This window comes from Gambusia affinis, linkage group LG01, assembly GCF_019740435.1.
Source record: "Gambusia affinis linkage group LG01, SWU_Gaff_1.0, whole genome shotgun sequence".
Lineage (NCBI taxonomy): Eukaryota > Metazoa > Chordata > Actinopteri > Cyprinodontiformes > Poeciliidae > Gambusia > Gambusia affinis.
In genome coordinates, this window is record NC_057868.1 from 9596935 (window position 1) to 9620340 (window position 23406).

Genomic DNA, 23406 nt, shown 5'->3' on the forward strand with positions numbered 1-23406 from the left:
GGCTGCTTGGTCTACAGAATTATAAAGAAATAATAGTAGAGGCATAATTTTACATGTCACATGCTTCAGTTTTCTTTCTTCTATAGAAAGGAAGATATCTGACATTTAGTATATTTCATGCCTCGTGGTCACCATTTCCCTAGTTGCATTTCACTCCACATTTCCTGTGGTTCTGTGATCGCTGCTTCATTTATCATCAGCTCACATGTCCATAGGGTATCGGTGGATTGGTGGGAGATTCATAAATAATCACAGGCAGATTAAAGAGGAGTATTTTGCAGCTGTCTGAACTGTTTAGTTAAAAAAAAGTTGTTCTCATGCTTTCTGCACTTAAATGACAACATCGCCAGACATAAAGCCAGACGTAAGCCTGGAATCAATGAGCTCTGCGGCTCATTGACTCCTTTGAATGTAATGCAATGGTTGATTTTGTCTTTGTTTTGCCTTTTTACTGTTTAATACTCTATCAGAAGTGACAGCCTAATATAGATGAAGGGAATGTGAGTTTAATGCAGTGTGAAAGGATCCTCGCAAACCCAAGTGAGCCACGCTTATGCTTAAAGACGAAGGTTTTAGAGAATTATTCAAACAAATCAATGTGATCGAAAGATTGTTGATCTCTGTATCTCTTTGCTCTTTTTTGCTAGCAGAAAAAATCGGAACGGAAGCCAGCACTTCAACTCAGCGCTGGTTCATCGGGACTCTGTGTGCGGCGGCATTACTCACCCTTCTGGCAGTGATCGTGTGCTTTGTGATGAAAACCAAGGGTGGCAAATATGCAGGTATGCAGCCAAGAATAACTGATCAAGGTCCGTTATCCTTGATCAGAAAAGGATCCCCTCATCATTTTGTTCAGGAAAGTAAATCAAAAATTCTGCAGAAAGAAATTTCAGTCTGCTTTAGGGAGTTGTTCAGTCCTTCTCCAGCTCTGTTTGGAAATACTTGCTATTCAGTGCCTTGGAAAAGTCTTAATACTCCATTGAAGGTGTTTTTTTTGTTGTTGTTGTTTTTTATTTTACCTTTTGTCACTTTACTACCACAAACTTCCAAAATTATGAAATAGAAAAAAATATATATTCAATTGTTTTCAAAATACTTTACAAAAAAACATTTCAAAGGTGTGACATTGGTTGGTATTCAGTTCCTTTTATTTGTTCATAATGCAACCAGTTGCCTTAAGAAGTGATTTTTGTCAGTCTGTTTGTAATTTAATCTCAATATGTTCTGTAAAGTCATTAAGAAGTTTAAATTGGTGTTAGAAAATAAATAATAGCCTTACTCTAGTTCAGCGCATGTGGCAAGAGTTAGAAAAATTAAACTTTTCTGATTTTTATATTAAAACATTTAAAACACATGCCATTTTCCTCCACTCAACAATAATTGAGAAGTAGTAAATAACACAAATATACAGACCTTTGTAGTTGTTAGGTGAAAAAAAAAAGGTTTTAATACTTTTACAAGGCACTGTTAGTGCATCACCCTTTGTCCCAGCAGTTCCAAGCCCAGGATCATCTACATGCATCTGCTGTAGTTTACTTGTAAATTGAACACTGGAAGTTTTCACGACACTTGTTAGTTCTGCTTGACAAAAATGATTGCACTTTTTGTCCGGCATGGGAAGTGAGAATGAGCAGTTTTTGTTCCCCTGTTTCCTAACCCTCACCTATGCAATCTTCTGTGGCTCTTTCCTTGTACCCTTTTTCCTGCTCTGTATCAAAGCCAGTTTCCATCTCACAGCATTTTGTCCCTGTAAACTGTCTCTTTCACATTCCAACCTTCGTTCCCTACTTCTTCCCCACTATGGCTACTATGCTTCTTTGCCTGAAGTGGTGTTTGACAAGAAGCACTGAATATTTCATCAGCTTCGTTGGATTGCCCCTTTGTCCATCTAGCTCTTTTCACAAAACTCCCTTCTTTTGTCTGCCTCAAAAGCAACTTTTATTTTCAGAGGGTGTTTACACAAGGGGCAGACAGCACTTGGTGCACACATGCTAAAGAGATGCTCTACATGTTGACTTGACGTAATGTGGACACGTGTCAATAGATCTTTGAACAGTTAAAAACATGTCTGGTCTGACTCCAAGTGTAACCCAAGTTCTACATTTATTTTGTTTCTCTTAGCAAAATGTTAAAAATGCACAATGCTCTGCATACATTGTAGAGTATCTTGTATGTGTGTTGCACTAATTATGAACATCATTCACTCTGATTATAAAAGTGAAACGGCAACTGTCTGTTTTCCTTCCCTCTTTCAGTAAAAGAGAAGGAAGATCTCTTTCCCGATGCTGAGTCACACGCAATGAACGACGAGCCCTATAAATACAGGTGAGCTGCATGAAGTTAATTAACCTCATTGACATTGCTTTATGTTCTGGCAACAGTTGGCAGCTTTAAATAACCTCAAATGTGAATATGATAAATAAGTACTCACAAATTACAGATATGCTCTTTTCCCCTTCCCGTCCTAAAAGCAAACCTCGCACTCATGACGTTTACCAGGATCAACCTGAAAGCCAGTGCACTCATCATTTAATGGGCTAGGTAACCACAAAGTGTGCTTAAGAGTAGTGGATGACCCTCGGCTTAAGCTTTGTTTCCTTTTAGCTGGAATTATGTGTTTTCACTCAGTAGTTAGATTTGGGTTGTGTGCGTGTTCATGCGTTTCAGACCTTGTGACCCGTGTTATGCTTGTAGGCTATTTTAATGTGTGTGTGTGTGTATTTGGCATTTTTTCGAGGTTCTTAGGTACAGCATATATATAGAAACACAGACTTTTCTTTTTTTCTTTTTTCCCCTCATAACATGAACAATTTCAACCAAACAGGTAAACACAGCAAAATTGATCAGACGTAAAACAAATGTTCATAAAGTTCGGGCATGTGGGGTCGATTCTGTCCACTATCGGTTTCCATATCTTGATAAATCCCTTGTTGTCATCCTGTTCAGTGTAAGTTAGTTTTTCCAATTAGTTAATTCTTAAAAGCTCCTTGTACCAGTGACTCAATGTGATGATATATTTAAAAAATTTTAATGAGCTTACAGATGTGCAGCTGTCCTTAAACAATTAGTCAAATTGATTCTGCTGCTGGTATTTGAAAAATTTATGTAATTTGACAGAAACTGATTTTTTTTACATAGATGAAGCTCATTTAATACACATTTTATTTTTTTAGTAGTTGAAAAGATTACTGCGATAATCTTGAAAAGATGCACAAAAAGGTAATAGCTCCACATATCTATTAGAGAATATGAAAACTGTCTTTATTTTTTTTATTATTCATACTATTTCAGTATAGTTTTTGCACAGGATGGTATTAACGTCTAATCACAGAATATATTAAGTAAAGATGCAGTCAAGCTCAAAGGCATTCATACCACTGACGTGTATAGATATGAAATTTTTATTTTACGTAGATGCTTGCTTCTGAAATGAGAAATGCATTTCTCAAAAGATGACAAAAAAAATGTAAACGTCTGTCTGTCTGAGTTCAGTACATGCATAAGGAGAAAATATTTTAAAATAAATCTTATTAAATATTTGGTCTGATACTAACTCAGTATCTGGCAAACTGACACTGAGTTAGTTTAGTTTGACTACCCAGAGCACTAATTGTCTCACTTCCAGAAAGAAAAAAACACAGTTGGTCAAAACTCTTTGTGTACCACATTTAATCCGCCGTCATGTGACAAGAATTATTGATTTAATGGGTAAAATCTGCCTACTTTTTTATTCTGCAGATGAGTTTTGGCTCTCGGTTAGAAGCAATACATACTCAGTTCTGTGGTCTGCAAATGTGTTTCTAATAACAGCGAGTTTGCGTCAACTCTCAGAACCCCCTGAGTGCAAATTAGCATGTGCACCTGCAAATCCTGATTGGAACCAGAGCAAATTAATACCAGGAACTTATGGAGAATCATTTGAAATGAGTCAGGCTTCTTAATCACTTTTCCATTGTGCTCAAAACCCAGATGTTAGGAGACGCTAATATGATTTTGACTGATGTTTTTTTTTTTTTTTTTTAGCTCATACTCTTGTTGTTCACAATAACATTCATGAGAAGTTGCTTAGAATTGCATGAGAATAAATATGACAAAATTTACCTGATTCAAAATCAATAAAATACATAAAATGCTTAGTGCCTTACTAAATGAATATATATTGAAATAAGATGAACACTTTCATGCTGTAAATAAACTAGCATTAGTAAGCCATTTTAAATATGTAAACAATAATAGCAATTGCAGGAGCTTGTACATTTGATTTAGTCAAGGGGCAATTTTTTTTTTTACTTACACACACATGAACCATTTTTACCAAGTAGATAACTTTTGATTCCAATTTGTTCCAGTGAATATCACTCAATGCAACTGTCCATCACACTGTGCACAGTCTTATTTGAAAAAGATCTTTAAAACTGTTCATCTCATGTTATGTTGGCCTCTGACACGAAATCCAAATCAATCAAAATTTGTGGTGGCAACGTGACAAAATGTGAAAAGGTTTCATGTCAATACCTTGGGTTTGAAGACGCGTCTCTCGAAGTGTGATACCGGACGAAAACAAGCCTCTACACGCTCAACACACAAAAGAAGCCACATCATTTGTTAGTGACTGTGTGCAGATTTTTGTCTCCAACAAACTGCTTAGAATGCTCCTCATGGTTGGTTTCATGAGGCTGTTTGCTGTCCCGTCCCCCCAGAGTGCCCTTAGCTTTTCTGTGATGTTGTTTGGCTGCCTTCAGAGCTGGTTTCAGGGCTCTCGTATGCCCTTTGAATCTCTGAAGGCAATAGACCACCCACTGGTATCCCATGTGTCTGGCTAGCTGACAAGTGGTAATTATGCTTCTGATGCTTTCTCTTTTGAGACCGCCATCTATGCCTTTTGCCCCTCCGTCCTCTGCAAGAACAGCAGGTGTTATGGTTGCGCCCGGTTATTTGACTCATATAATTGTTTTTTTTGTTTTTTTTTACCCTCACCTTTGAATAAATATTTTTCTACTTAATGTGCAATTAGGGGGAGAAAAAAAAAGTAGTACATGTGCGGAAATGTTTTTCTTGATGCTTTCTATGTACAACTTTAATAAAAAAAAAAAATAATTTAAACGCAAGACAAAGAAAATGCATCTGAGTGTCTCCATGAATCCAAATTGGATCGATATTTATCACAGGCAAGACATAAAGGATCACTTTATGTCTGGCGATGTTAATCTGGTGCCTCCCTTTTTTGCTGTTTGTGAAACAACTTTTGTACTGAAACAGGAGCAGGATACACCAAATAGAGGCTCTTGAGTAAGCTGGGGCTCAACTGCTCTCAGCCCCATTTTATCGCAGTATTCAAAGTCACTGTGGGCGGGCGGCTGCAGCAGTGGCATTTCTCCTCTCTTAGATAACAGCCACTTATCTTCGGCGCTCTGGAGACGTCGGAGAAAGAAGGTTTGATAAGGAAAAGCCTGGGAAAAAGAAGGTTGTAATGTGGACCTTATGTGGCTTGCATCATAAACGGCTTCGCAAAGTGGCCGAGATAAGATTGGTTATTAAAAGTCACTGTGAAGGAGACTCAAAATATAATCTTTGTCTTCGGCTCGGCTCTTGTGCTAGAAACCCCGCTCGCAATTTTGTGCTTCTCTTCGACTCAGGTGTCAACCACAATATGCTTCAGTAAGCACTATCATGTATGAAACACCGGAGATTTTGTGAGCGTCAGGGCTTTGTGTTGTGAATACAAAATCAAAGTGGAAGGGAGGTGTTACTAAAATTGATAGTTTAGGCAAAGAAGGAAGAATGTCAGTGCTTTGAGGTGACCCTGTGATTTAAAGACAAACACCTGTGAGTTGGCCACTCGCCCTGCGTTAAATTGGCATCTAATCTCCTTGTGCACGAGCCCCGGGAATACCAGGAATGACAGGCTGTTTGTCTGGGTTTGCATACGCACCACTTCTCCCCCCCCCCCCAGCTCACCCCTTCTGCCTTCCACCAACTCAGTCGTCTTCTCCTCCACCACAGACACAAACCTTCCACTTGGCATCTTTCTCACTGCAGTCTGGCAATTTCCATCGCTGACTCTAAAGAGATTTGAAATTGCCTTTGGTCTTGGAGCTTTGGCAATTAGCAATTAGTGAAGTGATTGTAGACAGCTCTCCCTGCCCCTCCCATCCCCCCACATGCTTTCCTTCCTGCTGTGCGTCTTCCTCCGCCTTCTGCATGTAGTTATATACTGTATTTTGTTGTTCGTTAGTGGGCTGGTGTGGCTTCGCATTCGGTGCTGCTAATGCAAAATGTTTTCTTGGGTTTCTCCGTCTAGTTTCCATATTTAATGAAACCCCTGGTAGAGATGTGTGAAAAGGCTTAACATAAGTTTGCTGTGCCATAGTCTCACATTGAATCCTTTTCTTATTCAACCTTTAATTTGAGCACATTTATTCAGCGCTTTAAAAGTTTTTAACCAAAATCATCATTGATACACAAATTGACACAACTGCTGACAGTGCTTTGTTAGCCTTTTGTTTACTTTTTTCCTTTTGTTGGAGTTGTTAGTTATGCCACTTATTAAACAGGATTCTTTGCAAATTTCTTTCCCAATGTGCAATTTTTATTTAAATGCATTTAAATTTAAATACATTGTACAATTAGAGATTACACTATTGTCATAAAAGATTAATTTATTCTAATAACTTTGGTTTTTCAAGTTTTTAGCAAAGGCGCCAATAAATAAGAATAGTGTCTAAGATTATGTCATAAACATGAGATTTAATTTTTTTTTTTTTTGTCATTGTATGCTTGATTTGAGATGTTCTGGCTTTTTCAATGCGACACTGACCCCGACCCGCCTTCTTTTGTCACCGATGACAGTGGCAGTGACACAAAACGACTGAAGAAACCCATCTTGGGTTCCACAGACGACACGGGTGAGGACAAAATCAGCAGAGATAGCTTGGTCGATTACTCCGATGGAGAAGGAGAATTCAGCGAGGATGGCTCATTCATTGGAGAATATGCCGGACCCAGGTACCGGGATTCCATCAGTGAGCCCAGCGGAGCCAGTGGACCCAGCACTGCCACTGTGTAAAGCCAGTATCCACCATCAAACAGTCTCCGTCAGTTCCTGTGACGAAAACATTTTCATTTCTGATTGTACTACTTTAAACCTAGTCTGATTGACAAAACATGGTAGAATAAATTATTCTCAGGTATTAACTGTTTTACTGTTGGGAGAGTTTTTGTCCATGTTTTGTTTTAAAGAAAGTGGATATTTCTGGGTTCTCTCCGGGTTCTCCGGCTTCCTCCCACAGTACAAAAACATGACTGTCAGGTTAATTGGTCTCTCTAAATTCTCCCTAGGTTTGAGTGTGTGTGTGTGTGAATGGTTGTGTGTCCTGTATGTTTCTGTGTTGCCCTGCGGCAGACTGGCGACCTGTCCAGGGTGAACCGCCTCTCGCCCGGAACGTAGCTGGAGATAAACACCAGCAACCCTCCAGACCCCATTAGGGACAAGGGTGAACAGAAAATGGATGGATGGATGGATGGATGGATGGATGGATATTTCTGGTGTAAACATAGGTGTGATGTCACATATGACTATGTACATACTGTAATAGAAAAAAATGAGCTATATTTTATTAGAGTGATTTAAGTTTGACATCGACAATATTGCTTTTATACCAACCTATATTACACTGGTTTTTTTTGTTGTTTTTTTTACAACTTTATACTGTCTTGGGAAAAAAAAGGGTCATAAAAGGTTTTCAGTAAAGTAAAAAATAAATAAATAAAAATGTTAACATTTTTGTATTTTTATACAGAATGTGTTCTTGTATTGCCATAAATGCTCCTCTTTCCCTTCATTTTCATCCCTTTTCAGCACATTTGAAATGTAATTTTTATATCCACGATGTGCAATTTTCCACAGTCAAAATATTGCATTTTTAACAAACGGGACACAGAAATATGTGAACTCAAAAATAAAGTTATTTCTCCAAGCCAAAGCCTATTTTTTGAATTTCATTATACCAGCTTGTGAAAAAGAGGATGTACATAGATATAGCAGCCACTTTACTGACTACACATTTCTTGCTGCGGCTTGTACCAAATCTGTCTTCAAGATGAACTTAATTATATTCAACAAAGTTTCAGAAATGTTCCTCAAAACCTTGGTGATCATACTGATTAAATTGTTTTATAAATCTCTTATTGTCCAGGTTTGGTAAAATTGAACTTACTTTAGTTTGTGTAGCTTTCTACTGCCATTGACCACCTGCTTTGAAATTCCACTTGACCATTCACACACTGTACACCTTAGGTGGTTGCAATAAGTGGCTATTTGAGCAACTTCTTTTTGCTCAAATAACTTTTTTGGGTTCGACTAGGCTGGCATATAGGAGCTATTTCTGTCAAAACAGCTGCCACTCACTGAAGAGTCATGGTTGTGCATAAAAATTTTAACACTCGGACCGGTCTGTCTGGAACCAACTGCCTTCAAAGTCAATTCAATGCCATTCCCTCCAGATTTTGATCCACTCTATACTTCAAGTTGTACTTCCCAAAACTGGCTGAATTCAAGTGCGGTTAAAGGAAATGTTCAGGGAATTTGTCAAGGTTAAATGATGAACAAGACTTTGATTTTTTTTTACCATACCAACTATGATTTTGCAGCACTTTTTCTGAATCCTACTTAGAATCCGTCTGGATGGGAAGGATTCTGTTTTTCTGACTTTATTGTGCAGAGCGTGGCAGGATGAATCAGATACTGTGTTTTATCTCTTCGCTATTTAATGGATTTCTTTTCAAATTGCCTCTTGTTCGCATATTCAAAGCGCTCAGTTTCATGTTCAAAGCTCTTTTCACATATTGTGAGCAAAAATATCCTTCTCTACCAACCTGTGTCAAACAAATAAAGTAAGATTATGGACAAAAACAATTTGCTCTTATACAATATAATGATCCAGTTACAAATTTTTTCTCGCATCTCTGCCTTGTATGGAGGTGATGTTTAATGTTTGATGGTACGGTGTGGCGTTTTATTCAAACCATATTGAGGCCATTCGTGAGACTGAATGAAACACACAAAACAGGAAATCAATGAGAGGACAGCAGTGGGTTCCAGCTGCAACACTTCACTGGTGAGAGGCTCATTTATGTGTCGTCTGGATTCACCAGATAACTCTTTGAATTTCAAGGACTATTTAGAAGTACAAGACTGCTTTTAAGTAAATCACATCAAATTATTTTGATATTTCAGAAAGAGGCTACTTGGCTTTTAGAAGCACATGCCAGACATACTTAAAAAGCAAATTGCATTTACAGTGTCCTCCAGGTTTATCAGCACCCTAAGAAGTGATGTTTGAGAAGCCTTGGAATAATTTCATTATTCAGATCATTTCTTAATCTAACAAGATAACATGTTTTTATTTCCTTTGCGAAGAGAAGGACAGTTTGTGTGCTGCCTGTCTGACAGTCCATCCTGAAATAACAGTACATTTATTCAGTGAGGCAAAAATCACGCAAATGAGATCAAAATTGAACTCTTTGGCCAACATGCAAAATGAAATGTGTGAGGAAAAAACTAAGAGTGTATTATCACACTGGACAAACTCCCAGTGTGAAACTCAGTGGTGGCACCATCATGCTTAAGGAAGGCTTTTCTTCAGCTGAGAGGGGAATATGTCCAGACTCGGTGGTATGATGGGCAGAGCTGATAGAAGATTATGGTTGGAGCATGATAAGATAGATAAAAGTTCAAAGAGCAGAAAGCAGTGGATTTAAATACTGGACAGAAGCCTTGCAATCCCTGATTAATACAAGAAATGGACAAAATGGGGAAACTCTTTAGTTCAAACCTAAAATAACAAGGATAGTTAGGTAGAGAAGTTTTTCACTCTGGAACTACAGTCAGTCTGTCTTTTTATTTTTTTCACGCCAGATCCAATGCATGGCTCCAATTATTTAAAACCCAACTGAACATGTTTTTCTTTCCTTTGCTTAGAGAAGGAAAGTTTGTGTGCTGCCTGTCTGACAGTCCATCCTGAATGGATGAGGTTGGTGTGGGAGAAGGATCAATTAGAGACTACAAACTACAGCTACTTGTGAAAGAATGGCCACAAATTCTTATCAACACACTCCCAGACCTTGTAGACATCCTGTCCAAATGAATTAAAGCTGTTGTAGCTTCAGGGTTTGCCTACATAATATTTATTACAGTGGATTAAACATGGTATGTCACTCCAGTACATATGTGATGGCAGATGAGTGAGTTTATGTACGTTGTTGTTGCACATCTTGCTAGTATATTTTCTTTTATCACCAACAACATATTCATTCAGAAGGGAGCAGTATGTAATGTTTTTCTGTTTAGTAATCTTCAGTACAAATGCAATAGTTTTTTGGTTCTTACACCAGAGGTTAAAATAAAAAACTGACAATTGTTTCCACTTCTGCCTAAGATATTTACATCTCTATTACGACACTACTTTTAGTATGAAAAAATAATTTTTATATTATCGTATCAGTATATCGTATATAGTATCAGTAACAGAAACAGAAACAATAACTCACCTTTTCACACGACGTTTTAAGAAGTTTGTTGTGCAGTTTATGATAAAAAAAACCCCATATTTGTACAAAACAATGCATTCATTTTTTTTTTTGGGGGGTCATATGTGCGGCTAAACTCTCATTGGCTTTACAAACAGAAGCACAACTAGAATGATAGATTTTGCTCCTTAGTTTCCAGCTATTTGTTGTCTGAATGAAGTTTTGCAGCTTTTCTTTCCCCTGAATCTGTTTTGTATTCTAAAAACACCTCAAAGCCTCCTCTAGTTTCCTCTAAAACAGCTGCTCAGCTCAACCATCACCTGAACCTCAACATGGTATAGAGACGTTAAAAGCTCGTAGGGCCTTGAGGCAACATAATGGTCATTTAAAGAGATGATCCCTGTATTGTCAGGGATTATGCCCTCATCCGGTTTAAAGTTGCTTTCTCTGCACAGTGTTAAATCCTCTAAGCAACATAATTAATTTCCTTCTGTCCCTCCCCATGCTCTCCTTCTATTTCTCTCAATTACATCTATTTGGAGGACATATAAAGTTGACTATTTTGGAGGTCAGCTCTCAGAACAATCACCAGGCCATTAGCCGTATCCAGCAGAACGGCCCTGCTTGCTGCGTTTCCTCCGCTCATGTCATCATGCCAGACGGCGCAACAAAAACACATCTTAAATCTGAGCGCAATCAATCCCTTCCATTCGATGCGATTGGAGCTGATATTTAGGCCAAGTGCCCTGGAAATTGCCTGGTGGGAGGAAATCGATAACATGCCCACACACGCTGGGAGCTCGCGTCAGCTCTGGATAAATTTTTAAAGAAACTGAGGCTACAAGGGCTGGACGCTGTGCAGGCACACCGGGGGAGGTCTGGAGTTTTCTCAGGGTGCCACACACTGCGTTTACACCCCAGAGAGGTGGATGGTAACAACTCTGGCCATGAAGATCTCATCAATATTAAACATCCTTGGGTTCACAGAGAGGGGAATTGTGACAGGTGTGTCTGGAGGTATGCTCTTCAGGAAATCCCTCTCCTCCTTCGCCGTTTCAAAGTCTTGCTTTTGAGCAGCTTTTTGCTGACGAACCCGAGATAAACAAACATTGTCTTATTTAGCCCTTTAAATATTTCAGCGTTTGACCAGTCTGCAAATGTCTCGCTGGTAAAAAGGGGTGAGGAGCAGGTGAAAAAGGGAGGGCTGAGAATTAAACTGTGCGTAAGCAAGTTTTAAGTTAAAATATGTTCTAGCAGCTGTAAAAAGCAACTTAAGATGCTAACATCCAAGTAGTTACTTTTCTTAAAATCCATTTTATACTGTAGAAATGAATATGCATTTATCTTGTTCTCTGGGGCAATTTGGTTTAGAAAAAAATTGGCGGTGAGTTATACTTATGTTGCTATTGTTGCAAAACACCAAAATATATTTTCAGAAAAGTATTTCCAGGTGTCAAATATGTCCAAACCTGTCAAAAAAGAATGTGCTTTTGATGCCAAGGGTAGTTGCAAAAGGTTAAAACACTCCCACAAAAATATCTTCACCAATCAAATGGCATCTTTTATGGAGGAATTTAAAGGTCGCTAAACTTATGGAATATATAAATAAAGAAATTATACACAGGAATCAGATTGCTTCTGCTCATAGACAGAAATGGGAAGAGATTTAATGCAGAAACCCAAAACATCACATTTGCATCGTTACAGAAATCCAAAATCTCTTTACTTTTGCTTCAGACACCAGTTTTTTATGGAGTCTCAGCTCGACTTTGCGTATTGGGATGTGTTACACTGGATGCGTATTTGGAAGTTCACAGAATTAGGGGTTGACCTCCTGGAATCAAATCTGCTCCATCAGAAGAACAATTAGCCTGATCTTCCTTGCACAAGAGCTTAAAAATAACATTTTTCCTCTCTTTAGTGATTGGTATTCTTCATCTCTCCAAATCTGAATTCCTTCCTGACTTCTAGGTCAGACTGACCCAGTCCATTGGACACAGTAAATGTTTTTTAGATAAAAACATACCTTAATGCGAACCCACCAAACAACCTCATTTTTAACTATTAACATAATTTTCTACACTCTCTACCTGATACAATTTCCCCACAGTTACATAAAGTATTACTCTTTCATTGAGGGAGGAGTCCACACTTATTTATTCATATTTTCCTAGGTTAAGGAAGAACAAATCTCTGTGCAATGTCAAACACTAGAAATAGAAAGAAAAACAGAAAAAGAAAGTCCAAATCATGAGAAAATTCCAAAAATACATGGACAGGAGAAGAACCAATCTGGTTAATTTGCCTCCCACTGAAGTGGGAGCGTCTGGGTGAAGAGACCAGGGAACAGAGACAGAGGAAAAACTCACAAAATAAATCAAAGAACAGAAACACACCGATACCAGAAACCAGAGAACGGCACACAAACAAAGCATGATTCAATTCAAACAAAGGCTCAACAGGGGACGTCAGAAACAGGGTGGAAAGAAAACAGGAAGTAGCGATAACCCAAACCAGGAAGGACCAAACAAATAATAAAATAGACAGGAAACTACAGCTGAAAGGCAAAATGGAAGAAACTTAATTACATGACATGATAAAGTCTAACATAATGCTACACCGATTTGTTGAGGCAAAAACAAACGAACTCTAACCAAATATATTGTGTGACGTGTTTATCCTTAAAGGTTTTGGCCTGTCTGTTGTCTACATTGTGCGCAACAATGTTTACAGGCAATATTTGTATGGAGTGTATGGTACATAGATCACCTCAAGGTAGAAATATTACAAGATTCGTCCTATGAGATTTTGTTTCAATATATTTAAGGAGCTCGTCTGCAGGTGGGATCTTCACGTTATCTGCTAATTGAAATATTGATAGAAAACTTTTTTTTTTTCATTGGTGGGAGAGAAAACAAAACTTTCTTTCACTGGCAGGATGTTGTGCTTTAAAAATGGAGATAATTGTACTGCTTTGCAGTCCCTTACCCAAAACGAAGCCCTTTTCCTGAAACTGTCACAAATACATAGTCAGATTAAAATTTCCCAACACATGTTGATTCCATCTTTAAAATAAAAAATAAAAAGCAAAATGAAAAATTTCTCCAGTAAAAGTTGTCCTCACCCCTGGAAATAAAAGAAAAAAACATCCCATTTAGTTTGTGCTCATTTCCCGTTTCTGCTCATTCTCTTTTCATCTCGACATGGTGCAACACAACCCCTCTGCTGAAATTTAATTTGTCTCACCAGAGTTCAAATAGAATAGAATGATTCTGCATACAGAGAATCCTTTTAGAGGGCTATTATTTCCCCCAGTAAACTGTTTTAGATGCAAGCCCAGACACTCTCGAATGCCAGCCAGAGACTGAGTGAAATGTTTGTGTGCATGTGTGCTGCTTTCTGTGGGGGTGTGCGTGCGGGTGGGTGCGTTTGTGTGTGTGTGTGCGAGGGCAGGAGGAAGCAGGGACATTCAGCTGTGACAGAAACTAATGAGACGTGCATCTGTAATATGATTACCAAGTCAGCATGGCTGTGCCACTGAACAGAGGTCTCCTTTGGCCGAGATATCTGCACAAGTCTGCATGCTCTGCCGGTAGGTGAGTGGACAGCAGGTGCAGATAAAGAAGAATCGCGGGTTGCTTTGGTTAAGCTAATGATAATACTTAGAGCAACCCTAAAGAGCTTGAAAAATGATGATATGAGACTATTTGGTGTGTGCATTTCATTAAAGAGTGCTGCTTTTGTGTTAGTTTGAGGTCAACACGTTCTGGGTTTGATCCAACGAAAGATTTAATCGAGACTACTGCTGCAGAATGAGATAAGGGACTTGTAAGTACTGCGTGGATGGAAAATTATTCTCACCTTCGTTACTTAGCTCAGAGCTGTCAAAGCAACTTCGTGGCACCAAACCCAATCTGTACACAAGTGTTTGATCAAACGCGTCACCGCGCAGCAAATGGCATGCCTAACTTGAACAGTTAAAGCAGAAACTGTTTAAATACTCCACCTGCACCCTGGCAGAACTTTGGACTTTTTCTTTTTACTTATTGAGTTGATCAGGATTGTTTTGCTTTTCCTTTGCTCTACAAACATGTTTTTTTTTTTTAAGTATACATTTCACTAGGTTGTGTTCACACAAAATTTGATTTTATTAGTATCTCAACCAGAATCGACAGGCTTAAAACTGTTTTCTTCCTAACTGGGGCCTGTATTAGTGGTTGACACTTGGAAGTTTATTTATTGTGCACTTAATCTAAGATAATCCTGTTGGCAAAAAAAAAGCAACAAATTGCTCCTTTCTTCACACATATAAGATTTTTTTTAATTTCAAACCAGGGAGGGAAAAACAGAAAATGCCCTTCATCTTAGTGGCATTTTACTGCTATTATGTAATTTTGCAGTGCTTACATTAACTACTAGTGCAAATAGAAATCTCACTGTTTCTATTGTTGCTTATTTATTTAAAAAGACATTATACTGGGTAGTTAATCGTGTCATTGAGATAAAAAAAAAAAAAAGTAGTAGTGAAATTGTTTTTATGGTCAATTGATAGGAAAGGTCAGAGTCTTTAAAGGGTTGGAAGTTTGATTGAGAGTGGATAATTAAACTAACATGCAGGGGATTTAAACCAGTAACTTTTTGCCGGAGGCCAGCATTGCTAATTATTGCCACCCCCAACACACACACATGCACACACCATGCAGCCCAGGTAGAAACATATTCTGATATTTCTTTCCTTTTAAAGTTAAAATAATAGGTAGCAGCAGAGGACAAGCTGAGCGGACAGAACTAGTGCACTTCCTGTGCTTCACATGCTAATTAAAAACACTTTTTCTCTTTACTGGTGTTTGTTAATTAGCAAGTGATGAGCAGTTCTGTATATCAAAGAGAAAAGAAAGACACTCTTAACATCAGTTCCTATTTTTCTAAAGTAATTCGTTTTTTGTTTTTTTTTTCTTTTTTCTTTGAGTGTCTTCCTGCGGTGTGTCTGCTGTGAAACATCGTTCCTGAATTATTCATGCAACCTTCATTAAAACACCTCAATTTGCATAACACACAGGGCCGCATAGGAAACATTAGGGCTTTTGATCCTGGTGTACATGTCAAATAATTTAACACAGATATGGACCACCGGGGAGCTGTGGAACATAGGAAGCTCGGAATTTTTAAAAAATGATTAGAAACCTTAGTCAGCTTTGGTTTAAAACTGTGAAATTTACATGCAACGTGGTAAGTGGGTCAATTTCATTCCCTTTGGTGCCACAAACTGAAAAAATATGACGAAGGATTTGTGATTTGTGAAGACATTACAAGACGTTTTATTTGATGCAAGTAACTAGGGTTTGCTCAGCTGCTCAGATGCATCTTGTAATTGTCGCTGTTGCAAACCAATTTAATCACACCCACACGGCTCAGAATCCTTTATATTTTATTCACTTTGGCGGCCTCAATAGGGCTGATGAGGCCGCATTAAAGGGTAAAAGTAGCAAATATTGCAGGCTGAATGCTGCTGTTCCAAGAGAAATGATGAAAATAATATGTGCATAATAGGAAAGGAACCAATATAAGCAGCTAATGGACATGTGAGAATTTGTTGGAGCTGCAGCATATCTACAGCTGAGAGGAATCAGTTCAATTAGCTCAGAAGGCTAATGGAAGCAGCGCTCTACGTAGATGCCCCCCTCCAGATCCAGTGCAGGTGGTTGGAGACAGACGGACTCCGGCTAAAATAACATCACTTTTTGACAATGTCTCCCACCTCAAGCATAAAACTGTCGCTGACCTGGAGAGTTCTTTCTGTGACAGCCTGCTGCATCCCAAACGCACAAAGGAGCGTTAACATAGATGCATCGTCCCAATAGCAGATAGATTGTAAAAATTAAAAAAAAGGAAAAGGTTTCAATATCTGCTGCCATCTGTACAGTTGCGCTATGTTCTTATTCATTTTTAAACATGAGTAAAAATTGTATTGCACATCTGTTTTTCTGCACAGATATACTGTATTGTAAATAGTCTGTTTTATGTATGATCTTGAAAAACTAAGACTCAGTTGCACTTCCCTTGGATTGTGAGTTTGATATTCCTAGTTCCAATAATAATAATAATAATAATAATTTTGTTCTAGCACTTTAAGAACTTTATGTGTGAACCTATAATCTGATGCTGCCATTAGACCTGAATTTCTCTATTTCTTATTCGATGCTGTGTGTAAAGTTACACATTCATTTTTCAAAGTCATATTTTTACCACGTTATTCCTACGAATGCAGGTGTTTTATTGATAGTGAGGAAAGAGACAAAAAATCCCAAAGAAGTATAGATTCTGAAACCCTGATCTAAATATATATGGACCATAAAAAATTTGAATGCAGTCAAATCATGAATATCCATGCATCATCTATACCCTTCACACAATAACACAAAACCACGGCACACACATAAAAGGACCCAGTGATATATTCATTGCGCACTACCCCTTATGTTGACAGGATGAAACTGGACTCCTTGTCAAACTTTACCTCCAGTGTTGGCTTTGATGTCTCTACTTTCCATGATGGAACATTAGATACATTTAGTTTGACTTGTCTGAGCTCATAATACCCAAGTTCATATAACTTTTCACACTCCAGCGACTACAAGCTCCCCAAAGGAGCTGAGTCCTCTGAATCTTTGAGCCTAAATCACCTCATCCCGTTTGCCTACATTACACTCTATCACAAGATCTTCCGCACAGGTTTAAGAAACCTGAATTGTCCTCTATTTTATTCAGAGACATGCCATCAGCCTCAATGCAGGTACCTTCCCTCAATTAGCAGTCAGGCATCCCCCTGCTGGAATCCATCAAGTTCTGCCTACCCCGCTTGTCTGCTCTTCACTCGCCTTAATTCCATATTTTCTGCCCGAGAGAAATCTCTTCTGACACGCGTGATTACAAGAAAGCCTTTCAATGTCCTTTCCCATCATACTTACTCAGCTGTGATGGAGCCTAATTTAGCTCAATGGAAGAAGGAGTGTGAAATTTGTTATAATCTATGTGTCTTTTTCGCTTGTGTGTAGTGGGATATTTGCTTGAGAACGCTACTTTTTTTTTTTTTTCCAGTCAGTCATTCAGATGGTCAATGACTCAGTCATCGTGTTTGGGGAAAGATGGCAAATCAGTGGCACCAAGCTGAGAGCTGTCTCACTCCAATTAAAGGAGGCGGTTTAATCATAAATTTCTGATGGTTCCTTGATAGAGGCAGCAGGTTTTAACCATTAACCAAAGTAGCACTTACTTCGTTTAATGCTGCTCACACATCAGTGTGGTGTTGCACACAGACAATGAACACATTCTTCACTGCTTACACTTCTGTAATGCTGTTTCTATTCTTATATTAAAAAGTAACTAAAGAAGCAGCAATATATTGCTTAGAGCCTTTAATAACGTGATTACAAGAAAGCCTTTCAATGTCCTTTCCCATCATAGAGCCTTTAATATACATTTTCAGCTTTTTTAGGAACAGTATGCTGTGAGATGTATATATGAGATATATATGGTTTTTATTGTAAAGCGTCCTCTCAGGGAGCTTCTTCATTGGGTTTTCTTTGTGATTTTTCTTCACAGGGAGTAGTTTATAACTCCTTAAAAACACAAACAGCAGTAACCACATAGCCCAACTGCTGCGAAGCATCTTATTAATTGTAATAAATTACCAGCTTGCTTACATAAGTAGAATCTGGAGGATTGTGGATCGGCCTTTCCCCCAGTATGCTGAAGACAGTAATGAAGCAGATGAATGAAGATGGTAAATCTCAATGTCAACCTCGCCTTCTCCTTCCCCCACCCCAACACAGCAGGTAGCTCAGCTGTAGTTTTTGGAAAGCATCCACGGTGCACAGAAAATAACACAGGCAAACCATAAAACGACATACATGTGTATCTTGTGATGTTGTTCTTCCATCTGCTTCATAAGGTGGGGGGAAGGCTTTCACACATTTTGATAGAGCTCCACTAGACGTCTCACTTTTAATAAGTTGGTACGATCACGTTAAAAAATTAAAGCAAAAATGGATTTAGCTCATTAAGTGGGACTGAATCCCGTGGTGTTAGGCAAAAGAAGAAGAGGTGGTAAAATGCATATTTTATGAACTGGCACAGCACTTTAAGAGCATCTTTGCACTTTAGTAAAATCAATACAAAAAGCACATTTATTTTAGGCGTGGATTTGCACATCAATAATAACCGTTTTCACACAAGACATCTTAATTCTTTATCGCATTTTTATTGACAATTTTATCATTAGCATGTAGCCTTGTGTTCACGGCTCAACATAACTGCTCCATATTAAGCTAACTGGCAGTTGTTTGTGGAGGGAAAAGTATCGCAAATTGCAAACAAGGTCCACAGGTTTAAACTTATGAGCAAAGTTCAGTTATTTTTAACACCATCACATGGGGAAAAAAAAAAAAAGTGATGTTATATGTTATGATTTTTTCCTTGTCTTTTCCCCTCATGGGTATTTAAGCAAATGCTTCCCCCCAAAATATATGCATTTGCACAGAACCTTTTTTGAGTTTTTAGTGTTTCATATTGATTTATTGTGTATAATTTGTCAAAAATGGTATATGGTTCATTTCAGCGTCAGGGGAAAAATGGTTTTGTTCTTTCAAAGCCGTTAACAGTCATACATTCTGCTTCGGTATCCCTCTCATTGAAATTCAACAACAAATGGTGGGCTTCATTACAATGCAGTTTCCTCAATGCATGCCGTAGAACTAGTATTTTGCACGCATACAGTACAGACCAAAAGTTTGGACACACTTTCTAATTGAATTCAATGAGAAGGTGTGTCCAAACCTTTGGTCTGTACTGTATGTTCATTAAAGGACTTCACATTTTACTTTAACAGAGCAACGCTATTTTTTGTGCAGAGAATTTAGTTCATTTAACTTCACCTTACAGGACTGGATAATTCTGAGAAAACTTTGGATATTTCGCAAAGAAGAGCTGCAGCATTTCTTTCAAAAGTGTCCACTGAGGGTATGCAGAGTGTCTCAGGGTGTTTGTGGACAGTAGAGAAGCAGCTCAGCTTTTTTAGGTGCTATATTGTTCATTTAGGCTTTCGTGTCTCCGCTCACTTTAACTTTGACTCACTCTCCTCCCACTTCACTTTATGCATAAGAATATGAATGGATCGCTCAAACTCCAACCCTTAGAACTGTTGGGCTACACAGTTTTACACAGTTTTATTTGGCTTTGGTTTATTTGTTGCCTTATATTTTCTCTCTTTTTTTTTTTTTTGTTGTTGTTGTTGTTTATGAAGCAAAAGACCCACAGAGAAGCTGCAATTTTGAGCTTTTGTTGATTTTGAGCTCATGTTGTAAATAACTGAGAAAACAACAGAGGTGTATTTACTTTACATGCTTCTGCAAAGTGAATGAGATGAAAAATTTGCAAGATTGAAAAAAAAAAAAAAGAAGAATCTCAATGTGAGTTGATCAAAATTATGTGCAGGATAAATGAATTTTAGTTGCATTTTCGTTTTGTGATTTCATCTACTATAAATCAAAATTAATGTGAAGCCAGACAACAGGAAAGAATAAAACAGATGTCAGGCAATGACATAATCCGTATGCTGATTAGCATATTATGTTAATGAATGAATTAGTTAATACCCCAAAAAATGCTCAAATGTCATGAAAAATGTATTATACTACCCGCCCAGCATGTTTTATTCTATCAGCCTTAACCTGCACTTGATCACAACAAAAGAGGAGTAAGTGACCTCCTGCTGCTGACCCACTCACATTCAGTTAATTGTTAAATCACCTTAAATTATTTGTTCTTGAAGCCGGTGCATATCAGCAAGGATGTTGCAAAACGTTACACTGCTGGTATGAAATATCCAGAAAAGGATGGTTCATCACCCATAAACGTTGATGTTAAAGGAGACCAAAACTGTAGAAAAGGAGACCAAAACTGTAGAAGTATATTAATATATATTTAAAAAATCCCCTTAATGGTTGAAACAAAGAGCCATTGTTACACATTTGAAGCACTAAATTACTTATTGGATAAAGCTTTGATTGGTTAAACTAACAGTTAGTCTGCAGTCACCCTTTCTTTTGCAGAAAGTTTGGGGGGGGGAACACATTTACTAATCAAGACATATGGCTTGAAGAAAAATGTGCTTGTCATAGTGTCACTTATTTAATAAATCCAGAAAGCAGTTTATTTAAGCAAAAATAAGGGTTGCAGCCAGTGCAGACCATAAATAACTCTGACACTAAATCAATTACAATATCTCTTGCTTGCACAGTCGTGGTAGATGGAACAATGAATACCTTAGTACTCTCTTAGTTCTCCTTATTTTCCTATCTTGTTTTATTTTTTTCTTTTAATTCCCTGAAGGTCAACTTAAACTTCAGTCTTTCTTGTTCCAGTTCACAAAAGCATGATCTTCTATCATTCATAGCTGACAGATCATTTTTACGGATAGTGGCGGTTTCTGGATTTGCATAGAAGATCAGCAACAGGAAATAAGTGAGCAAAGTATTGTCCATGTAGGCCAGCCGAATGTTTTACACGATTGCTTATGAAGCTGTGGGGCTATTGGAGTGTGCAGCTTTTACTTGCAGTGCAATAACAAGCTGGGGTTTTTTTCACTTTTTTTTTTTTTTTTTTTAGGCTGACCAAGCAGAGCAACCTATTCAAGTCTTCACTTTGATACCCAGTATTTTTTTTACAGAAGGTCCTCTGGGTTGTGACCCACAGAGGAGAGACAACGCTCATCGACATCAACACGGCCAGCCCATCACACAGCAACTGCATCTTCTAGCATGCATTATTCACAGCATCGAGGGTGATTATTTAAACTTTGAAGCAATCGGAGGGCAGCTGCTGTGCATGTCATATAGTGGCAAGAGAGCAATATTTCAACACTTGAGAAAAACAAATCAGCGAATTTGAGCCAGCTCAAATCAGATGACAAAATATGTGGCAGGGTTCTAGCCAAGCGATCACCCAATGTCAGATATTGCCTTGCCTTATGTTTATTTAAAGATGTCAGCCGTCATGCGAAGTGGCACATTGGAGCAGGCTCTATTTTATTTTTTTTACACTGGGGTCTGCATATTGGGAGTTTTACATTCATTATGGTAATTACCCATGGCAGCCAGTGATGACTCCTGCCTGCTGTGTGTCCACTGAGCTGGCATCATTGAAGGGGCAGGGCCTACTCTCCAAATTACTACACACAGTGTTTCCCTCATAGATTTGTGAATCCATCCTAAAGGCGTTCCCTGTAAACACATCTGTTGTGTGTAGCTTTCTCTCTTCCTTCCCTTCCTTCATACTTTCATTGTCTGGGGTTTTGGCCGTAATGGTGGAGTTCTGTGGCTGACGTGTCAACGTCTCTCCATCGGCACATCAAGACAAACAGAGGGCATTATCAGATGGAGGAAAGACTCCGCATTCAGTCTTTGACTATAAATAACCTCCCAACACATTGACATTCATGAAGTGAAATGGTAGCTTTGAGAAGAAGTGCCACTCTGCACAGCCTGTTTTTATTTTAATTTCACAAATCCAACATCAATGTGTCAAAGTCAGGCAGTCTTTCCTTTCTTCTCCTTATTAAATCATCATGTAAACTGAACAGTACTAATAAAATCTGTTTTTACCTTAGAAGGTTTTCTTGAAACACACATGTACACGCATACAGCATGTTTCAATAATTTTGTTCTCTGTTAATTTACTGGTCCTGCTGATTAGATTTCTATGCAGGGCAGTTTTGTGAGACTTTAGGCTAAGATTTATGTGTTTACTTACCTTTTTTATATAACTGTGTTGATATTTTTGTTGGTAACATTAGGGCTCTGCCATCAAGTTCAGACTTTGACTAGACCACTTCAAAATGTCCTTTTTTTTACCACTTCAGATTTAGACTTTCTGGTGTTCTTTGGATCGTTATCCTATTTCATAACCCGAAGGAGTTGGGCTAAACGTTGATGGTCTAATATTCTCCTTTAGGTTCTTCCCTTTAACAATTAAAAAATTTACTTTAATTATGGGAACTCATCAAGGCATGTAACAACGCAGCCCCATACTGTCGCCCCCAGGAATGATGTTTTTCTAGTCCACCTAAAAAAAAAAAATGGAACAGACTTCATTCAAAAAGTTCCAGTTCTGTCTCATTCGTGTTCACAAATTATTTTTGGAAAATGTGAGTCCAGCCTTTTTTTTTTTTTTATCAACAGTGCTTTGAACTTACTCTTGGATGTCCGTTTTATTCAGTCTGTTTCTTGTGGTTGAATCATGTACTCTGACCTTAACTGAGGAACGTGACGCCTGTACTGCTTTAGATGTCGTTCTGAGTTCTTTTGCAACATCTGAGTTGTTGATACGCTCATGTTCCGTGGTTTTTTCATTTGAATCTTGTAGCTCTCACTTTTGTTAACTGGAGTCTCAAACAGTTAAGAATGGCTGTGTATCATTTCCCAAATTGATAGATGTCATTGTTTTTTTGTTTTTTTTTCATATCTGTTCTATGGGGCATGCAGTGCTGCATTTCTAGATCCTGGAGATCTTCCAACCACATTGTCAGGCAAGTTCTGTTAAGGCGATTTTACAAGTTAGCTAGTTATATCATCTGAACGTGACCAGTTGAACTGAACTCAGCTTTACAAAAAATACAGTTGATTCAAATAGCAGCCTGAGGTTTTTCTGTGTGGAGTCTGCATGTTCTCCCTCTGTGTGCCTGGGTTGTCTCTGGGTACTCTGGCTACTTCTCCCACAGTCCAGATACATGGCTGTTAGGTCAATTGACCTCTTCAAATGTCCTTTGAGTATTGGTGTGTGCATGCGTCGTTGTTTGTCTCTGTGTTTGTCAGGTTTGCTATT

General features: G+C 38.2%; 1 protein-coding gene across 2 annotated transcripts in view; it reads left to right on the top strand.

Moving 5' to 3' along the window:
* LOC122834700 (neural cell adhesion molecule L1-like protein) overlaps positions 1-7976 on the top strand; it is a 33212-nt gene extending 25236 nt beyond the window's left edge. The window contains exons 10-12 of one of the 2 annotated variants that reach the window (XM_044123384.1): positions 648-782; positions 2256-2325; positions 6850-7194. In XM_044123384.1, coding sequence (XP_043979319.1) covers positions 648-782; positions 2256-2325; positions 6850-7066 — 422 coding nt within the window. In that variant the 3' untranslated portion in view covers positions 7067-7194. Of the gene's footprint in view, positions 1-647; positions 783-2255; positions 2326-6849 lie in introns of both variants that reach the window. The other variant, XM_044123392.1, reaches the window with a different exon arrangement.
* Positions 7977-23406: the final 15430 nt, after the last annotated feature.